This window comes from Silurus meridionalis, chromosome 24, assembly GCF_014805685.1.
Source record: "Silurus meridionalis isolate SWU-2019-XX chromosome 24, ASM1480568v1, whole genome shotgun sequence".
Lineage (NCBI taxonomy): Eukaryota > Metazoa > Chordata > Actinopteri > Siluriformes > Siluridae > Silurus > Silurus meridionalis.
In genome coordinates, this window is record NC_060907.1 from 8,094,999 (window position 1) to 8,118,189 (window position 23,191).

General features: G+C 36.4%; 1 protein-coding gene across 1 annotated transcript; it reads left to right on the plus strand.

Moving 5' to 3' along the window:
* Positions 1–246: 246 nt before the first annotated feature.
* On the plus strand, positions 247–12,188 carry slc2a15b (solute carrier family 2 member 15b). The gene is made up of 12 exons (XM_046837614.1): positions 247–362; positions 1,449–1,547; positions 3,022–3,182; positions 3,344–3,468; positions 4,632–4,777; positions 4,906–5,038; positions 6,161–6,348; positions 6,652–6,762; positions 7,423–7,524; positions 7,799–7,874; positions 9,320–9,447; positions 9,577–12,188. The coding sequence occupies exons 1-12, from the start codon at positions 318–320 to the stop codon at positions 9,835–9,837; spliced, it is 1,575 nt and encodes a 524-aa protein (XP_046693570.1). The 5' UTR covers positions 247–317; the 3' UTR covers positions 9,838–12,188.
* Positions 12,189–23,191: the final 11,003 nt, after the last annotated feature.

The window sequence follows — 23,191 nt, forward strand, 5'->3', positions numbered from 1 at the left end:
TGTATTTTTTCTACACTTACACTTTTGTCTCATGAATCATTTGTGGAAATTCCAACTAACAAGTGTGATTTTTCCACAAACTAATAATAGTGTGAATTCTCAGGAATGGACAGTCAGTAAAGTGTGTGAGTGCAGAGCTCGAGTTCTGTGGCATGCTGATCGGTCTTGAAAAACTGATGCACGAGTCGCTCATGGAAGAGGAGGAGTCGCTGCACACAGGCTGGTCATCTCTTTATGAGCCTGAATGTTTTGGAAACAATTACAATAAGCAGCCTTTCACTTTCTCTCCTTTTGGAAATTCTTACATGCATTGCTAAATGGCAGAGGAAGTTTCAAACGAGCCAAGTGGAAAAATTAGAGGGGTAAGATAGTCATCATTTTGAATTAATGTTTGTGGTGCTTTGTTTATTGATGTATCAGTCTTTTTATTAATTATTGTATGTGGATAGCAAATAATATTTTTAAATGTAATGCATAATTGTGTATCCCTATTGATTCCCTTTATGTGTTCTTAGACTTTTTACAGAATTAAATATGATAATTGTGAAAAAAAAAAATGTATGGTATATTTAAGCAGACAGGAACTTTTACTGTTTTAATGTTTAAGAGTAAAACATGACATAATCTTTTAATAAAAGCAATAAACTCAGTGTTTTTTTGTACTTGACTATTTCCTTCGGTTCTGTAATCATGTGCTCTTTTTCCTGACACTCATGTGGAAATTTCTTTTAGCACTACTGATTCACCTCCCAGCCATTACCACTTACATGTTAATTTTTGTACATCTAATTGTTGTTGCTTACAAGAAAAAGCGCCTCCTGGCCGTGTCAGTCCTTAATAGAGATTTAAGATTGAATCAAAGACTGACTCTGTTACAGGTTTCAAAGTTTCTGGCTGCACGCTCTCTAAAGTCTTGGCTATATCTTGTGATTTTGCTAATGCAGTCATGTGCACAGCTAGATGGATTACTGTCTGAATGTAATCCATCACTTGTAGCATGCATTGTGCAAACCATGTGACATTCACTGGCGGCCACTTTATTAAACCCTTCTGCTTTAGTACGTAAACCATGACATTTACTCATGTAGCTGATGCTTTTATCCAAATCTAATAGAATAGGATACACAAATAGCCACAAATGTGACACCATAACTATGCTCTGAACTTAAAAACTCTGATCTATAGCTCAAAGGCTCTGTTCACATACAGTCCATAATAGGTTGCCATACCATATAAAATTCCTGTATAAGATTGTTGTATTGAGAGTACTCATAACTTGTTTGAACTTTTACCTGGTAAATAAAATTTCTACAGGAGTGATGTCATTAAATGAATCAGAAAGGACACACACTCATGCATTTTGTTTGGGTGCTAATGGTATTCACTAAGTTGTGTTCAAGATGACTTTGTTCCAGCTACTTCATTCTGTTTGTTTTTTGTTTCTATAGCATTTAACTTCAACCCTGCTGGCAGCAGCAATTCTCTCATCGTTTGGCAGCTCTATGCTCTATGGCTATAACCTAGCTGTAGTCAATTCTCCTGCTCAGGTGAGTAACTTATTAAAATCATAATATTCAGGGTGGTGTACAATTGTGTCAAGGAGAATGCATGCTCATGTGTGTGTTTTATTCTTTCAATTTACCAATTGAAGCACGAACAATTTAAGAATTCATTCATGTAGGAAATATTTCAGATAAACTTTAATCCACTAATCCCACTGTTCACCCTATGATTGTTTGTGTGGTGTAAATTTAGATATAAAATGGTTTGCTAATACATTCAAAATCTGATTGGTACAAGCTAAGTCTGTTAGTAAAGAGAAACTGTTGAACATATTGCATTTACAACATTTGGTAGACACCATATCAGAGTGACTTACAGTTATCCTGTTTATACAGTTTAGCAGTGGAAGGTTAAGGACCTTGCTCAAGGGCCCAACATTGATGGCTGGATGGTGTTTGGATTTAAATCTATCTAAACCAGAGAGAGAGAGAGAGAGAGAGAGAGAGAGAGAGAGAGAGACCGCTTTGTGGTTCCTTTAAAGTGACTTTTTTTCCGGATGTGTTTAATAAGTATGAAAGAGGCAGCTAATGTTCAACTGCCCATATATTACATACTCTACTATTGCCAAAATATAATTGATTACTGGAGATAAAACATATAATGTACTCCTTTTTTCATAATAATTCTCAATGCATCTTAATTAAGTTTTTATAAATATTTCTTCTCCCACTTTGCCACCTACTTTGGCCTTTCCTATATTAGATGTCTGCTAGGAGAGTGAAGAGTAGCACGTGTTTCCCCTGTCTTTCCTCTGTGTCACTGCCTGGATTCAAACAGACTTTTCTATTGTACTACTTTGAATCGCCTTAAAACTATTAATCCCCATGATGACCTTTGAATAGATTACAGCAGTGTTTGAATTGATTCAAGTCTTATGGGGGTCCCCAGTTGTTGAGTATTTCATATATTTTTTACTAAAATCATCTTGAGGACCTCCCCTAAGCCCTAAGTCTTTTTACTTGTCATGGTCCGGGATATTACATTTAATCTAATTATTCAATTAGTACGAAAATTACATTATTATAAGAAATTAATCATGGGAAAAACTTTAGAAAATGGAAAAAAAAAACGCACTATGTTTGGAATAAACTGTAGAAAAATAAATGTAAATTAAATGATATGTAAAGAAACATGTGCCCCATACATTACATGTGCAAATATTTACACAGAAAAAGATTTCATTGTCATCATATAAAATAAAACACATACACTAAAAAGTGAAAACACAACTATGACGTGAAAAAAATTATTATAAATTAGCGTCTTTCTCATCTGAATTGTATGATTATACATTTGTGAAGATTCTATTAATTTTCAGTAAAGGATTCTGTTTTTGCATCTTATTTTCTTTACCCAGATCCATCTAAACTAAAATGTATACATTGTTAGTGCATACTGTATAATGGACAGAAGAACAGCTTATATTTGCTCATGTTATTTGTTTACCCATCCTTCCAGTACATAAAGGACTTTTATAACCACACTGCAGTGAGGCGTAATGGGAAAGGTCTGAGCCATGACAGCATCACAGTGCTTTACTCCATTACAGTGTCCATTTTTGCCATTGGTGGACTGGTAGGCTCCCTCACTGTGGGAATGCTAGTCACCAAATTCGGAAGGTATTGCACCATGCTGCAGTGATTTATAGATTCCACACTCATATGTGTGATGTCTGATATTACATCTCAATTACAAAAGAGAATTGCTTACTATTGTAAAATGTTTCTATGCAAAATTATACACCTGCATTTTATTGTTCCACTCTTGTTATTTTGTCTAGAAAAGGGACACTGGTGAAGAGCACCATTCTGGTATTTGTAGCTGGTGGACTCATGGGCTTCAGCAGGCATCTAAGCATTCCTGAGATGATTTTCATTGGTCGCTTCATCACAGGAATACATTCAGGTATGGAGATGGAGTGTGCTAGTATTGTAGTGTCTAAGTACGCATGTATGCAGGCACACTGATGGTATGCAGGACCTTTAGGCATGCTAGTACACTATATGGCCAAAAGATCTTAAAAACAACTGGCCATCATACCCATGTGTGCTTGTTGAACCTCCCATTAGTCCATTTTTACTATTATAATAACCCCCACTCTACTCAAAAATCTTTCCACTAAATTTTGGAGTGTGGCCTTGGGGAATTATCAAGTCAAGTCAAGTAAAGTCAAGAAGCTTTTATTGTCATTTCAACCATATGTAGCTGATACAGTACACAGTGAAATGAAACAACATTACTCCTGAACCCTGGTGCTACATAAAACAACATAAAGCTACATCACAGAAAACACAGAGCTGAGGACTAGTAAGTGTCCTCGCCACATAAAGTGCATTATGTGCAACCTGGTGCAAACAGTGCAAAGACAGAATTATGTTCATTCAGCTACAGGAAAGGAGACGGTTAATGCAGTCAGTGTTCCAGTTCATCCTAAAGGTGCTCAGTGGCGTCAAGATCAGGGCTCTGTGTCACTCCAAACCTTTTCAAAGTATCTAACCTTTCTGCACAGGGGCATTGTCATCTTAGAACAGGTTTGCGCTTTATGGTGTCCATAAATATTAGGGATGGTCATATTTTGCCATATAATGTATGTTATTGTACAATTATTTAGTGTGATAGCATGCATGCTAGTGTTATAGGCGTAAAGACATGTATACTACATTGTGTGTTAGTATGCTAGTGTATATAGTGCAATTCTGTAAAAATGCAGTGAAGAGTGTATGACAGTGTTGAAGTATTATAGGTAGGTATGCTAGTGGGCAAATATGCTGATTTGTATATATAATAAGACAGTACTAGTAAGTAGTATTACAGTACATATTTCTAAAGATGATATTATGACATCTTAAACATTTAAATATGCAGGTGTGCAAAGATGTTATCAGGTAATCAGATATGCTAGTATGTATACTATTCCACCTGCTTACTGAATTTCTTCTTGATGGATGGATGGATGAATGGATGAATGGATGGATGGATGGATAGATTTTTGTCTATAATGGAAATGCAAGGTAAAAAGAAACAGTCACTGTTTTAGAATAATTTATTTTCCTCTTCTTCTTGAGCAGGGATCTCTCTTAGTGTAGTGCCAATGTTTTTGGGGGAAATTGCTCCAAAGAATCTCCGTGGATTTCTGGGCCTTGTGCCTAGCATCTTTATCTGTATTGGAGTTTTCATAGCACAGATTCTGGGACTTCATGAACTCCTGGGAAAGGTGAAGTAAGAATACTGAGAATAACATTTGTATATGAGCTTTTCTGCTTAAATTCACTGTAATACCCATTTTTAGTAAAACAATCAGTTTTCTGCAGTTGAATAAAATGCCATGTCTTCTCTATACAGGAAGAGCACTGGCCTGTTTTTCTCTCGCTGGTGGTTGTTCCTACCTTTATCCAACTAATGGTATTGCCATGGTTTCCTGAGAGTCCTCGTTACTTGTTGATTGAGAAACACAACATTCATGCCACTCTCAATGGTACTTTTAAATATTTATTTTACAATTGTTATGAGCTTTGGCCAGAATCCCGTTTGTTAAAGGAATTGTTCTAACACAATTTTAATATAGCAAATCTTCACCTTCTAAACCAAATGTAGTTGGGGCAATGTTTCCTACAATGCACATAAATATCCTTTGCTGCACATTGAGAGCTGAAGAAATACTGAGCGATACCCTGGGGACTTACCAGCAATTATCCAATAGCAAGGTTGACTCAAGTCTGAGCACTGAGTCATTGTAAAGCTCTCCTTAAACAGACCAGACACAAATGGATCTGATTGCCAGTAATTGTAATGAACATGGTGGTTACTGGTGGCAGAGGTCTGTGTACTAATGTTGCTAGTTACTCATGGCCTCCCTGTAGAGCAGTCATAAGGCTGAACTGACTATCCCTTTGTAATGCAGGAACCATGTGTAATAGTATGGAGGTAGCTTCGGTATGCAAGTATAGCAGTATGTAGGTGAACAGCAGATGTAAAGTAATATTAAAAATGTTTTTGCATAATAGTATATTACTATAGAGTAGGGGGAGAGGCTTTTACTTGTCATGTATGCATTACAGCAGAGCAAAATTCCTTCTTCACATATCCTTACAGTGTACCTTGGTGATAATGGGGCTTGACTAGAAACCCAGAGCAACCATTAATTTACTACTTACAATATTATGGTAATGTGTTGGTGTAACAATGGTCAAATGTGCTACTTACTTTTTATCGAAGAGTGTAATAATTGTAAACAATGAACAGCATGCTAATGTGGAGGTAGGGTACTATACCACTATCACCATATACAAGGATGCCAAAAGGCTGGAATGCATGAGTCATACAATAATTATGATATTTCTACTACTTTTCTTTTAAGCTATTTTCTTAGTATAGTATTATATTGTGTTGCATATTGTCATAGAGTATAGCTTTTACTGTTAGAATCAGCTATATAGCATTGGGTTCAATAAATGTAGATCCACTACATCAAATCTTTTCAATCGAAATTGAAAAATAATATAAGCAACATTTCTGTGAAATAACCAGGCCTGATTCTGAACATTTAGGTTTCCAAAGCAGTGCCCTTTTGCTAATTGTGTGCTGTTGTTCTCGGTAGCTTTGAGGCAATACAGAGCAAAAGCTAATATCCAGGCAGAGGTGGAGGAGATGCAGAAGGAGCAGCGTTCACTCTCTTCACTGAGGACCGTCTCGGTGCTTGAGCTGCTAAGAGACAAAGCTGTCCGATGGCAGGTCATATCTATCATGGTAATCAACATAGGCATGCAGCTGTCTGGCATTGATGCGGTGAGTACTTTGTGTTTTAGTTATATTAAATATTATATATAATATTAAATAAAAAATAAATAAATATAAATTAAATAAAAAATAAAAGGTCAAATGAAAGAAATAATAATAGACCAATAATTAAACTCGTACATAATTTCCCCATCTCTATCAAATGTCACTTATGTCTTCTAAATGGTCCCCAAGTTTAAATTGTTCAAGTGGAAAGTCAGTCTATGAATCTCCTGCATCTCTTCCTAACAGCACAGTCAAAAACTTTACTCAATTTTACACTGTATGTCAAAATGTTAACTTGTTTTCCAGATTTGGTTCTATACAAATTCCATCTTCGAGAATGCGGGAATCTCTGTCTCGCAAGTTCAGTACACAACGGTGGGCACAGGTGCCATTGAGGTTATTGCTGGGCTTATTGGGGTAAGACAACACTTTAACTCTAACTCTTATTGTAACTGAGGAGACTAACCATTAAACAAACTTACAAAAAAAAAAATCTACAGATTAGATACACATTTCGATTACAGTGCATGTTGAAAGTATAAAGAGCCCTTAATAGTGTGCATGCTTTACTGTGTTATAGTTTAACTTAAAACGTTTTTTTTCTTTGATAAGTCCAATCAGTGGAGTCCATCTTTAGCAGGTCCCCCAATTCGCAATGCATGTCAAATCAAAAATCAATGCACAGTATCTAAGGAATGCATTGTAGACCTCTGTGATGAGACTGTATAAGGAGAGATTCTGAGCAGCCATTATATTAAAACCACAAAGGGGTGATCTCATATTTTAGTTCTCAGGTGTGTAGGCAGCATGAAAAATGGGTAAGTGTAAGGATTGTAAGCAACTTTGAGCAAGTTCCTTGCATAGAGGACTAATCTTTAAATTTGTTTTCCTTCACTTCCCTTCCTTTTCCTTCTCTTTCCTAGACAGAAGCCTTTTCACTCCTTCTCATGCTTAGTGTTTGAACTCAACCTCATGTGTTTAAAGGAATAATTAGCTGAAAGCTGGATGCATATTTCGTTCTGTTTTTTCTGCTCTCTCTCTCTCTCTCTCTCTCTCTCTCTCTCTCTCTCTCTGCAGTGCTTTACTATTGAGCGAGTTGGTCGCAGGCCCCTGATGATTGGAGGATTCAGCTTTATGGGCATTTGTTGTGCAGGCATCACACTTTCCCTTGTTTTGCAGGTAGCAGCTTTACATCAATCTTTTTTTATCTGTCTTAAGTTAAGCATTTCCCATTATATTGTTATGTGCACATATTCTGGATTAAATATTAAAGTTTGTCCAATTGACCAGTTTCATTTTGAGCTAGCGAACAAAAGAACCATTGTGTATTAATACAGAAGCCTGTTGTCTATGTTCCCACTTGATCTGTCAGATGTAGAACATAAGTTTGTATGGAGAGCCATGTGTTTAAACGGAGGCTTTTTGTTCATTTTGGATCACTTTTTTTATTCAGGTTTACGTGCCCTTCATGCACTATGTCAGCGTGATCTGCGTGGTTGGTATCATTGCAGGATTCTGCATTGGGCCTGGTGAGACAATCAGCAAGGCATTATTTCTTTTCAGATTTCCTGCTTTTAGCATTTCCATTTTTCTCAATCTATGGTCACTGGCTTTGGCCTAAAAACGCTGCTGTTATAGTCTTGTGTTTTAAAAAGAGTCAGTTTTCTCTTTGAAGACATCACCTAGACCCACAATAAATTTGTTTGTTTGCATGTTGTGAAACCATTAAGGTTATTCTTTAGTAAAGTATTTTATATATTGCAAGCCCAGGTTCAGCCACCATTAACTTCACCTCCTCTATGATTATATATATATATATATATATATATATATATATATATATATATATATATATATATATATATATATATATATTACAGACCAAAAGTTTGGACACACCTTCTCATTCAAAGAGTTTTCTTTATTTTCATGACTATGAAAATTGTAGATTCACACTGAAGGCATCAAAACTATGAATTAACACGTGAAATTATATATGGAATTATATACATAACAAAAAAGTGTGAAACAACTAAAAATTGTCATATTCTAGGTTCTTCAAAGTAGCCACCTTTTGCTTTGATTACTGCTTTGCACACTCCTGGCATTCTCTTGATGAGCTTCAAGAGGTAGTCACCTGAAATGGTCTTCCAACGGTCTTGAAGGAGTTCCCGAGAGATGCTTGGCACTTGTTGGCCCTTTGCCTTCACTCTGCGGTCCAGCTCACCCTAAACCATCTCGATTGGGTTCAGGTCCGGTGACTGTGGAGGCCAGGTCATCTGGCGCAGCACCCCATCACTCTCCTTTTTGGTCAAATAGCCCTTGATGCCTTCAGTGTGACTCTACAATTTTCATAGTCATGAAAACAGAGGAAACTCTTTGAATGAGAAGGTGTGTCCAAACTTTTGGTCTGTACTGTATATATATATATATATATATATATATATATATATATATATATATATATATATATATATATATATATATATATTCATATGCCAAAACAACAGGGTCTTCAGCATGTATTTGGTCATTCCAGGATTAAAGTGAAGTGATATGGAGCTATTTCTATGTTTCAAAATCATGTGGCCTTCCTCTTTTCCTCCATCCTGGTGGCTCCATTCTCAGCATTCTCCTACCAATATACCCCATGTCCCTCCTCTGCACATGTCCAAACCATCTCAGTCCCACCTCTGTCACATTGTCTCTAAAACGTCCTACATGCGCAGTCCCCCTAATAAACTTGTTTTTAATCCTGTCAAGTTGTCACTCCCAACGAAAACCTCAACATCTTCAGCTCTGCTACCTCCAGCTCCACCTCCTGTCTGTTACTCAATGCCACTGAATCTAAAACATACAACATCGCAGGTCTCACCCCAGTCCTACAATTAATTAATGCTGCCCTCTGGTGTTAAATGAATGAATTGATTTGGTTTGCAGTACTGCATATTAACATATATTGGTCTCGGTACAGCTGGAGTACCCTTCCTCCTGACAGGTGAGCTGTTTAAACAGTCTCACCGACCCTCGGCTTACATCGTTGGAGGAGCACTCAACTGGATTTCTAACTTCACTGTCGGATTTGTCTTCCCATTCCTGCAGGTACATTTTTAGCTCTATTGCATGAAATATTTCTGCTTGAATATACACTAAAACCAAATGTTTACTTTAAAAATTCTGTGAGAGAAATTCTAAAAAAATCTTCTGAATACAAAAAAATCTGCTTTCCAGATGTCAGCAGGGGCTTTCAGTTACCTGGTGTTCTTCAGCATATGTGCAGGGGTGGCGGTCTATGTATATTTTGTCATCCCCGAGACAAAGAACAAGACATTTGTGGAGATCAGCCAGATGTTTGCTTCTCGAAACAACTGTGAGCTTGAGGGTGAACAGCTGCCCATTACAGAGTATTTTGGCCTCAGAGTGAAAAACCAATACGGAGCATTGGAGAACAAGGGAAAAGAGGAGATGTACCTGTGGAGTGATGATGAGTAAATGGTCTTGTATGAAAAACATACAAGTTTTCTCATATTTTGTTTTGTAATATTTTTATAATGTGACATATTTGGTGCTAAAAGAAATCCAAACATTCTCAGAGTCTCTATAAAAATACTGTGAAATCAGTCAATCAATATAATGATTTCTGACATTCTTTATATTAGAGAACAAATATATTCCATTGCCTGACTAACATAATAAAGACCATTACACAAGTATGGTGGTCTGCTGAGCAATAAGATTTGTTCTCCAGTGCTTAAATATTTTCTGATAGTGGGTCATGTTCAGTAGCTTTCTCACATGTCTGCAATAAGCAGCATATTTAGACTAGAAACCATACTAAATATACTATTTCTATATCAAAATATATGTGATATTTTTAATGAGAATACAGAACCAACCAACAAGTGCTAGAATCATTAAAAAACTATTCTTGTAAGAAGTTAGTTTTGATGTTGCTAAAGCTGCTGGTAAAGATAAACAACAGGGAAAAAATTAATAAAAGTCCGGTCTTAATGTTTGCTTATGAAATTTAATTTTCTCACTTACTATTTTTCCACTCTTTTATTTAGAGGTAAAATCCCCCTTGCACTTTCAGTAAAGAAAGAAAAGTGCTTTATACTCAGAGTGAAATTCTTTCTTCACATATCCCAGCAATGTTAGGAAACTGGGGTCAGAGCACAGGTTCAGCCATGTTCCAGTGCCCATGGAGCTTTGTTTAAGGGCCTTTCTCAAGGGCCCCAGGCGTAGCAGCTTGCTGATCCCAGAGCTTGAACCCCTGACCTTCCTATCACTAAGTAGTCGTCCAATTATTTCATTCTAATATAAAGTCAGTTTACTTTATGAGTTCACTCAATGCTTCTAACCCAAGCAGAATTAAACTTTAAATTCAATTCAGTTTCATTCTAATTGTACCACACTTTTAACAATGAACATCGTCCCAAAGCAACTTTACAGAGATTTTTAGGTTATATAATATGAATTTATACCTCAGAGTCTATAAGTTTATCCTTTATAAGTGTACCCCTAGTGAGTGAGCCAGTAGTGACTGTGGCAAGAAAAAACACATGGTGAGAGGATGAAACCTTGAGAGGAAACAGATTCAAAAGGGAACTCATCCTCATCTGTTTGTCAGCTAATGTGCAATCAGGTGGGTCCTTAAATGCAGAAATAAATATTGCAGTCCTAAGCCACTGTAGCACACTGTTAATACTGTCTTAATTACAGTCTTCCATTTTCATAGTTATTGAGTTTCATCCTCCAGTGTGATTATATTATTTATAACAAAACATACAACCTGCTTTTGCCTTGTCAGTATTAAAGACATTTTACTGCCTTTTTATAGGTTTAGTAAAATGGGCAGAAAAGTTTCTATTTATGCTTCTTTGTATTATAGATCTGGACTTTAAAGGAAATAGACAGTATGGTCACTAATCAGTTTGCTATGTTAGTGATAATGCTTTGCATTAAGATTCCCTCAGCTAGCATTATTTACAAAATTAGTTATCAAACGTAAATAAATGATTTTTGATTCATAATCAAAAATGAACAATCAACATTATTAATTCATAAGCAATATCATACATGTATGATTTGCCAATGGTTCTGAAATCAGTTCATATTTGTTGCATTTAATTATTATTAGTTACTTTTTATCAGATGGATTGATTTATTATTGTGTGAATGACACCGGTTAAGGGAATCTTACTGTTTTACCTTTATTTTACCCTATCATTTTAACCATATAAAGTATTTTCACTTTGCTGAACACAACTGGAATGTTAGTGCATGCATAATAGTACAATTTTAATGAAAAAAAAATGCTTTTTTGTTGCTGTACTAACACATGCTGATTATTTGTAACATTATTATTCCCTAACTGTACTAGCATGAGGAATTGTTTTAAGTAGAGACTGCTGTATAAAGCATGTATGTAAGTTGCACTGTACAAAACCCTGCACAAAGGTTTAAATGTGTGTTAGAAGTGAATGTATGAATGAATTATGCAGTTTGAAAGAAAAATGCTGTGACATGCAGAATGTGTATTTTAAATTTTATACAACTTCTCAAGCAAATATCTATTTATCTATATCATCTTCAATGATTCTTCAAGTGAAAGATGAGATGAGTAACTATCTTTAAGTAAAATGTAAGCAATACTATTCATGTGTAGACTGAAATGTATTGTATAATTGCAAATTAAATACAATGGTAAATGAATGTATAATTGGTCACCATTTGTTTAAAAATTGTGACTTGTCATATAATACAATATATCTTAAGGAGACTCTAATTGGTAGGTTATATTGAGTATAAATTTTGAACTTTAATTTTCTTGATTATTAAAAGTCAATTGTATCAGTCCAAGGTGTGTTTATTTTGGCAGAATTACATTTGCATCCTCAAAGAAAATCTGTATTAGGACCACCCTGTGCTCATTACTGGACACTATTTTGACCCAGTACTTTTTGTATTTGTTTGTTTCAAAGATTTGCCAGCTTTGCAAAAGTTTGTCATGGATTCCTTTACTATTTATATTTAACAAACAGGACCCACACAGATGCATTCGTGTATATTAATATATAATTTACCGATATCTGCATGAATAATAATAAAAAAAAATGATTATAAAATGTGTGGTAGCTATAATTAGGAAGTGCTACAGTACAGCTGATATCAAGACACCATCATATGCTTTAACATTGATTTCGGAAAAATGTAGCTCAGTGGGTAAGATGTAATGATGCTATCTGACTTCCGAATTGAACTTCATGAATTCAATCCAAACACCACCAAGCTACCATTGCATGGCCCGGGAGCAAGGCTCTTAACCCTTAACTACTTACTTGTATAATTAAGATAATTGTAAGTTGCTTGGACATCTGCCAAATATCATAAATGTAAAATTTATATTTTAACCTAAAAATCTAAATTTCTTTTAATGGGCTGCTTGAGACATTTGAATATCTCATTACAGGGGCACCTGTCAATAGGTGGGATATATTAATCTGCAAGTGAACAGTCAGTTCTTAAAGTTGGTGTGTTGGGAACATGAAGAAAGGGCAAGCTGAAGGATCTGAGCAACTTTGATAAGGGGCAAATTATAAAGGCTAGACGACTATGTCTCCAAACAGCAGGTCATGTGGAGTATTCCTGGTATGCAATGGATAATATCTAGCAAAACTGGTCCAAGAATGGACAACCAGTGAACAACCAGCTCAGCTTGTTTATTGGTTCTCAAAGCTCACTGAGGCTCACTTTGTCTGTTCCAATCCCACAGAAGACCTACTGCAGAACAAATTGATAATTTGATAAAGATTATGATAGTAGGGGTCAGGACATACAGCACAATGCAGCTTGCTGTATATAAGACTGCATACCTTCAGACCAGATTGTGTGCAGATTTGTTAACATCCTGGTACCAGGTACCACAGAACCATCAATTAACCAGAGCCATCTGGCGGCACAATGGACGACCTACATGATACAAGATGGGTGGTTTAGTAAGATATGGCTGATGAGTGTACAGCCATCAGACAGTATTTTGTAGTATCTTGATATACAACAGCGGCATAAACCAGCCACCACCAGTAGATGGCAGAATAACTGCATGCGCTTTTGCTCTCTCTCTCTCTCTCTCTCTCTCTCTCTCTCTCTCTCTCTCTCTCTTAATTAATTATATAAATATACATATTAATCGTATGATTGTCATTAGTTAATCGCAAAATTTTTTTTATCTGTTGTAAATGTACCTTAAATTAATACTTTTCAAGTTTTTTATACTCTAATCAACAAGGGCATTAACAAATATGGATGCTTTATGCAAATGTATGTTTATTATTAGTAAAACCAAACTCAGCATAGAGCATGAAGACAAAATATTGTATTGTAAAATATTCTTGCTATTGCCCGTGAATTGAATGTTAATTTCTCTACCATAAGATGTCTCCAAAGGCGTTTCAGAGAATCTGGCGGTACATCCAACAGACCTCCACATCCAGCATCTTCACCTACATGATTGTCTTAAATCAGCCACTCGGACTCCTGCTCCAACAATCGGTTTGCATAACCAAATAATTTCTGCTCAAACTGTCAGAAACTCAGGGAAGCTAATCTGCATGCTCATCATCCTCATCAGGGTCTCGGCCTGACTGCAGTTCGTCGTTGTAACCGACTTGCTGGCAAATGCTCACATTCGATGGCATCTGTCACTTTGGAGAGATGCTCACTTCATGGATGAATCCCGGTTTTTAAAATACGTGAGGCAAATGGTGGTCACATCAGATACTGACTCATTTCCGGATTTGTGAACAATATTTAAGAGAAATAGGCCTTTTGTGTACACAGAAAAATCTTAGATCTTTGGTTTCAGCTCATGAAAAATGTGGGCAAAAACAAAAGTGTTACATTTATAATTTTGTTCAGTATAAATAAATAAAGACATCAAACAAAACTTTCGCTATGTTTACACACAGATTGTTTTAATTGCTGGATGTGTGCATCAGGGTGGATTTTGGTGCTTGATTTGAGACTTGGCACTTTAGTAAAACAAATGTATAGTGATTAAAAAAAGGTCTGTGGAGTTACTTTTTTTTATATCTGTAATTAATATAAACAGTCTGCTAAAATGGCTTAGGACTGCAATTGGCATGAACATTTCTGCATTTAAGCATCCTTCACTGAACATCACACCTCAAGCATGAATTTGCTTCCTCTCAAGGTTTCATCCTCTTGGCATGTCAGAGACATTTTCTTGCCACACTCTCCACTGGCTCACTCATTAGGGATATATTTATATACACTTAACATATAGGCACTAACATAAAAATTCATATTTTATAACTTATTTATCTCTGTAAAGGTCCTCTGTTAAAAGTGCTATACAAATAAAATTGAATTGAATTTGGAAATACTAAAATAACACTTTTGTGAATAGTTTATTTTCAGTTTCAGCTTCCTAGAGGGTTCTCCCTGAAACCATTTCTCAAATGGAAACACTCAGTTACAATATTCATATAAACAGACAATACAACAATGCTTAATTTAACATTTTAAGATTGTAGTAATATGGATCTCCCAAAACAAGAGTGGAGATGCGAAATACTGTATATGTTGATTAAATCAAAAAATATTTTTTTCAGATTTATATATCATGGCATGTGGTTATACATAGATATAACTGCCCTTTACTAAATTTCTAATTACTGTCAGCTAAAAACAGCTCATTCTTAACAGAATTATGTACTAATTATCTAACTACTATCTAATCACTTATCATTCCCACCAATGGTTTGTTAGTAGCAGGATATGGATGTTCAGCTTGCCAGATGGTATGCCTTTGATGTGGAAAAAAAGGAAAACTTTACTATGTCCTGCTCAGTACACACAACATGCATACACACAGACCAACTGACAGATCCTGTCAAGTGTCCATTGAGCCCCGTATCAAATGCATCAGCCCACTTTTCTAAAAGGCACACATGCACACCCAGACACACATCCGCCCCTTGTCAAAAACACAGTCTGAACATGTAAGAGAGCACTGGCATATACCACTGATGTGCTTTCATCACCCATACAGCATGCCATGGAAACCTGGTCTGGTTGCTATCACCACTGTACAGATAAACATGTTTGGAATATTTTGCAGGGCTTCCAATGGCTCCAAAAATCTCTGCTTTAAATCTTAGATACAGCAGAGTCTAACATCCTGAGTACATGATCTAGAATTGTTTTTGTTTCATTATATATAAGTATTTTACTGTGGTTTATACACAATTTTTTTTTTGCTTTATTATCAACATATCCAAGTTGATCATTCATTCCTTTTTAGCTAGTATGTGGTGTGAGATAGGAATATACAGGGTTCCCACAGCACAACTAAATTCAGACCTTGGCTCCTGAAGGATGTGAGATGGTACTATGCCTTACTGTCCCAGTATAAGGTCCAAGCATTTTTTTTTATAAAGTTATGTTGCATGGTGCTAACACCACCGCGGTAGAATTTGTCAGCCAATTAGCAGTCTAGCAATCTTAACTTTCACAGAAGGCTTTCATTCTGCCATAATCAACCAGATTGGTTGAGCCTTTAATTCCTATTTGTCTAGGTTGTATTTGTTGTCTCAAGACAATTTGCACTTGAAGGTCGATAGACAGTTTATTTCACTGTATTGCTGGGTGCTTTTATTTTTGCTTTAAAATGCACTCTTACCTCTGATGCTGTCTTCTATGATCTCTGGGGGGAAAACTGTGTCATTGTGAAAACTGTGCAAGTTTAACTGATTTTACATATTCAGTGTTTATATAGTCAGTTAGGAAAATCTCTGCAATATTCCTCCCACCCTCCAGAGGTCTCCCACACCCAAATTCTTCTAGTCTCCTTCAAATCACAGACACCTACAGCTCACCTCATGTAATCTCTTTCGTATGGTTCTTTGGATTTCCCTTGACCATGTGCTCTTTACATATTATATATTGTAGACATCTGGCCTGTTCCCATTTTCCTACTTATTTTTGAGGTATATATCATGTTTTAGATACAATTTACATGTTTTAATAAAAACTATCTGATCATCATGAATCCACAACTTCCTGCCATGTCAGCTATGTTAAAACTACAATGGAACGCTAAGTACTATCTGCGTTTGCACATTCTTTTGTGATTAACACATCGACAGTCCCAAACTGTTGTTGCTGAATGATAGGTGTGTGTGTGTGTGTGTGTGTGTGTGTATGTGTGTGTGTGTGTGTGTGTGTGTGTGTGTGTGTGTGTGTGTGTGTGTGTGTACAGATAATGGAGATGATGGACATCTGAAGAGGGACAGAAATGCTCCTGGAATGCACTGATCTTCTGAGTCTCACATTCTAATATGTCCGACAGTACATCCTTAAAAGCATTCCAGGCATCTCTCTGAACCTGACAGTCAAATGTATTCACCATACTTATTAATGGAATAACCATCATTTACAGACTATAATGATTTGCTACACGATTTAGTGAAATGAAACCTTTCAGAAACTTTAGGGAGCAACTGCAGTATAATTCATTCTACAGTAGCTGTAGTGATAAGGCACATGTAATAAATGTTTACAAAGTTTCCAGGAAAAAGGATGCTTTCTTGTACAAACAAAGGGCTTCTGATGCTGGTTTCAGTTTCAGTTTGTGAAAGAGTTAGTGAAGTATGTAGGTAAAGTCCTGGGCTACCACAAGCCACCAAAATGGCTTAATTGCACCTTGGTATAGATTCTCCAAGTGCCTGGAACTGGATAAAAGACCATTTTTCAAAACGATATTTCTTCCATTGGTTATTCCTTTCCTTAAGTTCTGTTGACTGTAAGAACCATAGAATGTGTTTCAAACCTTTTTCATATTCAGCAAACAATTCAAGGAGCTCTTATGCCCTTTGGTTTGGGAAGTGGTCATCCTGGAAGAAAACAATCCCATCAGGAATGTCATGTAACAAAGGGGAAGCAGATGCACGGGCAGATAATTTATTCGTTTGAACCATCAAAATGAAAATAAGGAACAGTACACACAATTAGTAGCAACAGACAAATATGTAGGGAACGGTGAGTTTATGTATAAGTGGTGGTTGTCATGAATGAGAATTAGTTTGCAAAAAGCAATGTGACATGAAATGTGATGGTGCAGGGGCTTGTGGGAAACATAGGCGCTGTTTCTTAACATGATTCAGACAGAACTGTTTTATGATGGAAGAAAGCTGATCAGTCAGACATTCCCTTTTAGTGTAAAGGTTCACACAAATCAACATAATGTCTTTCACAGGATAGAGCTTCCAGTTTTTTCTTTTGTATATGTCATATGTAATATGTCACCTGTATAAAGTCATAGACAGGATAAATAAGATGCAAATACACTGGGTGGGGTATTTCAAATGAGTACACTAGGTGGTCTTATAACTGTCTCATGGTGGTCTTCCTCCCAGATAAGGGTCATAGCAGATGTCAGGATCCCATTTAACCTCTCACCTACACCACCCTTGCACACGTGTACATATTGGAGTAGTAATTTGTTCCCCAGGTCACTTTTGAATGAACACAGTCCTGTTTCCATGATGCAATGCCTGATTTTTTTTTCTTTTCTTTTTTTTTTTTTTACAGTGACTTTTACAGCTGCAGCAAGACTGACCAACCATAGGATACTGGGTGGTGCAGGGAGGTTTACTGATCAAGGTGTCAGAATGTGGGTGTAGGTCCATATTGTGTGTGTTTTGTCCTATAAAACATTTATAATATACATATATATCCGATTCCGATTTAATTCAACCAGTGCGATTCAAAGCAATATGATGCAATGGGAAAAAAAAGATGCTATGCAATTCAATATGGTACAGATAGTCTTTTATTTCTTTGGTTCAGACAGACAGCAAATCATAAATTTACTTACAGCAAGTGATTTCTGACTTCTAATGCATGCCCCTTTCACAAACAGTGGAAAAAAAAAATAATAAAAAATTATAATATTTAAATAAACCCAGGTGTTCTTTTCCTGTTCTGTCTCCAGTAAGATGCAGCTCTACCTCTGCCATGTTAATCTGTATTCTATGTGACTCTCAGGACTCTCAGGACTAGTAGTAGTAGTGTTGTTATACACCATATTTACGTAGCAGCAGTAGTGCTGAGGGAATGCGCTCGAGAAACAGTTTAACAGGAGAAATCATTCTACATATAAAATATTGGTCGCAAAATATTGGTCACTTTCCAAATAATAAAAGCATAGCACATCTACTAATAATTATGTAGAAATAAACCGTTTTTTATCGATGCAATTATGTTAAAAACCATGCATCGGGATACAAAATGCCAACTTTTTGAGTCGATAAATCTTACCATCCATAATATATATAATATATGTATATAATGTATATATTCGAACATTCCCCACAGTCTGGAAAAAATCAAAAAATATTTTTTGTATTTTTATATGTCTTGGGTTTATTTTGTTCAATACTGATTTGCTGTAAATGACAGGAAGTTCAGTCTTCCTTTAACTTACCAGGCTTCCCTATATTAGAAATAATAGAACTATCAACACTACTGAGCATAAGTAGGACACTTCTAAACAATCACTGTGAAAGAGCCATGAGACTAATGTGAGGTTAAAGTTGTAAAGGCAGAAGCCCCGGCACTCAGCACTAGCTGAACCTGCGCATGGTAAAATAATTAAACCTGGCTTTGATGGAGACTAAGCAAACAGTACCACTCTCAACACCACATTCTCCTTTCCCTCTCTCTTCCTCTGAAGACATGACTTTCCTCTGAAACTGTGCCCAGCTAACTCCTTTTCTGCTTTCTCGCTTTGTTTTCCGTGTCGGCATGCAACCGTGCGCGTGCGCACACACACACACACACACACACACACACACACAAAATCCTCTGTCCCTCTCTCTAATCTCTTGATATGTGTAGTAACTTTTGAGGAAAGCTCTGTGCAAAAGAAAACATATTCCAGGGTTTCAGCTCTTTGCTTTATATTTAAGATTTTGATATCAATTTGACATATTTATAATTTTTTACATAATAACAATTACATTAATTGAACATTTGAATAGGTTCAGGTTCTATAAATCAGGAGCTTATACTTTTAGCAACCAAAGACCCATTTAAAGAGTTTCATAGACCTCCTTTGCACAGAGAAGTTTTGTTATTAATATTTTGCCAATTTATTAGAAGCCATAGGGTTTTTAAAATATCCATTTAGAGAATGTGTACAGTGTATATTCAAATTGTAATTAGATGATTATTTATGGGTTTACTTGTTATTAAAGTTTGGATTACCAGTCATATATATCTATATCTACACACACACACACACACACACACACACACACACACACACACACACACACACACATAAATATAAATAAATTAGTAAATTAATTAATAAATTAATTTTTATATATATATATATATATATATATATATATATATATATATATATATATATATATATATATATATATATTTCCTGAAAACAATATATAATAGCTGTATCAGGGTTTGGTGTCTGTAAAAGCAGTCAGGTATTAATATTTATTATTAAATACCTACTCTGAATTACTAATGATTAACAATAAACAGGTCTATTTGTGATATGTTGCAATGTAATTTGATTAAACAAAATTATTATAAGTCTTAATAATAATAATGTGTGTATTATATATTTACTTGCCCCAAAACAAAACACCTTAAGTCATGATACATGAAATCTGGACATTTCTAAATATTACATTTTGAACAGCAGAGATAAAAACATCTTGGTTTGGTTTCAAAGGAGATTCCAGGTTTCATGTCAATTAAAATCTCTTAGTGTTAAAGCCACTGGGGGACAAAAATGTTGGCATTTGGACCACCAAAATATGAGAGTCAAGAGTTGCCCTTTTCATCTCCAGCCCTCTTTGGGCTTCTTTCCTCAGAAGGGGAAAGATGATATACCAGGCAGTGACAAGGTAGCAGTGACCTGCTCCAGAACAAATTCCATCCCACCCCCATGTATGCCTTATGAAGATTTTAACCTTGCCGCCTGTTCCCTCTTGCAACAGGACGGATGGACAACAGTTTAGCTCACCCTGCATCTGCTTGTGGACCACAACAGCCGCCCACAACTTCAAGTAAATGGCAAGTCCACTGCTTATTCGAATTGCAGGCTCTTGCTGGAATTCATAGTTTGAATTTGAAAAGAACCAGAAATGCGATCATACGCCAGGGCCCCCAATCGATTAAGCACCTGGGATAAAAACAGTTCATTTTTTAAATTATTATTTCTCTCCAGACTTTCAGATGTGAGAGAGAGGAGACAGAAAGAGAAAAAAGAGAGAGAGAGAGAGAGAGAGAGAGAGAGTGAAAGAAAGAGACAGAGAGAGCGAGAGAGAGAAAGAGAGCAAGCAAGAGTAAGAAAGGTGGTGGGAGGCTTTGGCTTTGGTAACAGCCTTGTAAAAAAACAGTTAAGGCAATATTCAGGGGTGATGTGATAGAGAGAAACAAAGAAAGAGCGAATATATGAGAGGAGGAGAAACGAATGCACAAAGACTGAGGAGTCGAGGAGGACAAGAAAGAAAGGAAAAGAGAAAGGGAGAAAAATCCCTGCGGCCCATTGAATTTAAAATCTTTCTTTTCGGCCCCTTTTTTTGTGCTTTTTCACCCCCACCTAGGTCTACACAGCTGTTTAGACACCAGGGGCCATTTTTTCTGCACCCAGATGAAAAAGAAAAGACTCAAAGCAAACTTGCAGGTAGACCTGCTAAAGTAATCACCCCAACCTGCCCTAAACCCAAAACTACAAGAAAGGGGGAGCAGGGGAGAGTTAGAAGTGAGGGTGGCTTACAAGTGTGTGTTTGCCTGTGTATGTGTGTCTCTCTGAGTGTGCGTGTCTGTGTGTGTGTGTGTGTGTGTGTGTGTGTGTGTGTGTGTGTGTGTGTGTGTGCGCTTGTACCCTCACTTGCAAAGTGGTCGTGGATAGAGGGACTCCAAACCAGGAATGATATCTGCTTTTATTGACTTTGTTAAAGCGTTTTCAATGCTACTTCCTATGTGTTTACAAGACAGTAAATCAGAGTGTGTTCAGAGGAACAGTGCACAGGAGTCAAGGGGAACATTTGGAGTGAATGGGATGAGCTACCGCTAGCAGCTGTCTTAAGTAAAGCTTTTTTACCTCAGGATCAAGTTCTGATTCATTCCCTCAGTCAGAAGCATTAAACCATCACACACATTAATTCATAAATAACCTTGATCGTCAATATGTTTACTCGTTTTTTTCCCATCATTCAGGGGTGGTCAAAAAATAAATAAAGCTCTAGTATGTTTGACCAGTCACATGATTTCTGGCTGCACATATCGTAAACGCTGGAAATATAATATAATAACATGATATAACAACATATGGCCATGTCATTAAAGTACACTGATACATACTAAGTATCTAGGTTTCCAGGGATGGGTCTGCAGTGTAGTCATTTCATGAACACCTTTTAATGCAATGTTAAATAGGTAGCAATTGGTGATGTTTACAACACCAACAGAAAGTCACACATCTGTAATATTTGCCCACTTGGAGTAATCACATCAGCATGTTGCATTTAAAATAGTATTGGCAAAATAAAATTGTTGTACCATCAGCCAGATCTCTCCTGGGCTTATGTGTGTAGGGCAGCATGTGGTGATTTCCAAATGCATGCATTGTATGTAGTTACAGCATCATGTAAATTAAATATACAATATATAGACAAAACTATTGGGAGACCTGACTTTTACAGCCATATGTGTTTTTTTTCCTCAAGCTATTACCACAACGTTGGAGGCAGACCATTGTATAGAATGTCTATGGATGCAGTGGAATTCAATATTTACTTCACTTTACTTCACTAGATTAACAAACCTTTTCCAGACATGAAAATGCCCCTGTGCACAAAGCCAGCTCCATGAAGATATGGTTTACACGGGTTGGAGTGGAAGTTCTTGTGCGGCCTGCTATAGAGCTCTGACCTCAACCCTACTGAACATTTTGGGATGAATTGGAATGCTGACTGCACTCCAGGCCTCCTCCCTTCACCTACATTAGTGCCTGACTTTATTAACATGTTGAAAGAGCACAAATCTCCAAAAGCACACTCGAAAATTTACTGAAACATCTTCCCAGAAGAGTGGACATTATTACATCAACAAAACAGCAAATGGGGACTAAATGTAGAATGGGATATACAAAAAGCACCAGATTTTATGGTCAGGTATCCACAACCTTGTCCATATAGTGTATATATGTACACCAGACAAACGCTTGCTTGTCTGGGGTGATGGACTTGTCTATTCATTACATGAAATTTATCTTTTATACTTATGTGTGTGTAAATCTGTTACCTTGTCTTAACGTATGAAAATGAAATGGCTCCCTACTCCATGAGCCAAGTTGGGACAATGGCTTTACAATGCAGAGCTCTATGACCATTCCAGTGAACTCATACCGAGCTTGGATGCAGATCTTCAAATGGCTAAATCATTACCTAGTGATAACTGCTATGTAATCATTAGAGCATAAAATGTCTGAGTGCTTATTCGTTACAGGAGGTAATTATATTTTACGGTTGCTGAATTTTTATTAGGCTAGACTCAATTTAATGTGTATGGCATACATCAACGTAATATAAACTTTACATATAACTTGCACTCAATCATCAGGAGTCATATTGTGATAATAAGTTATTATTCAGGTGTCGGTAATTTTTCTCCAAACAATCTTCATAATCTTAGTACTAATAGGTTTATTTGCTGTAAAACCTAGAAACAAGGCATGAATTGTGGCATAAAGGACGGCAATAAACAGGACGTAAAAATGTTA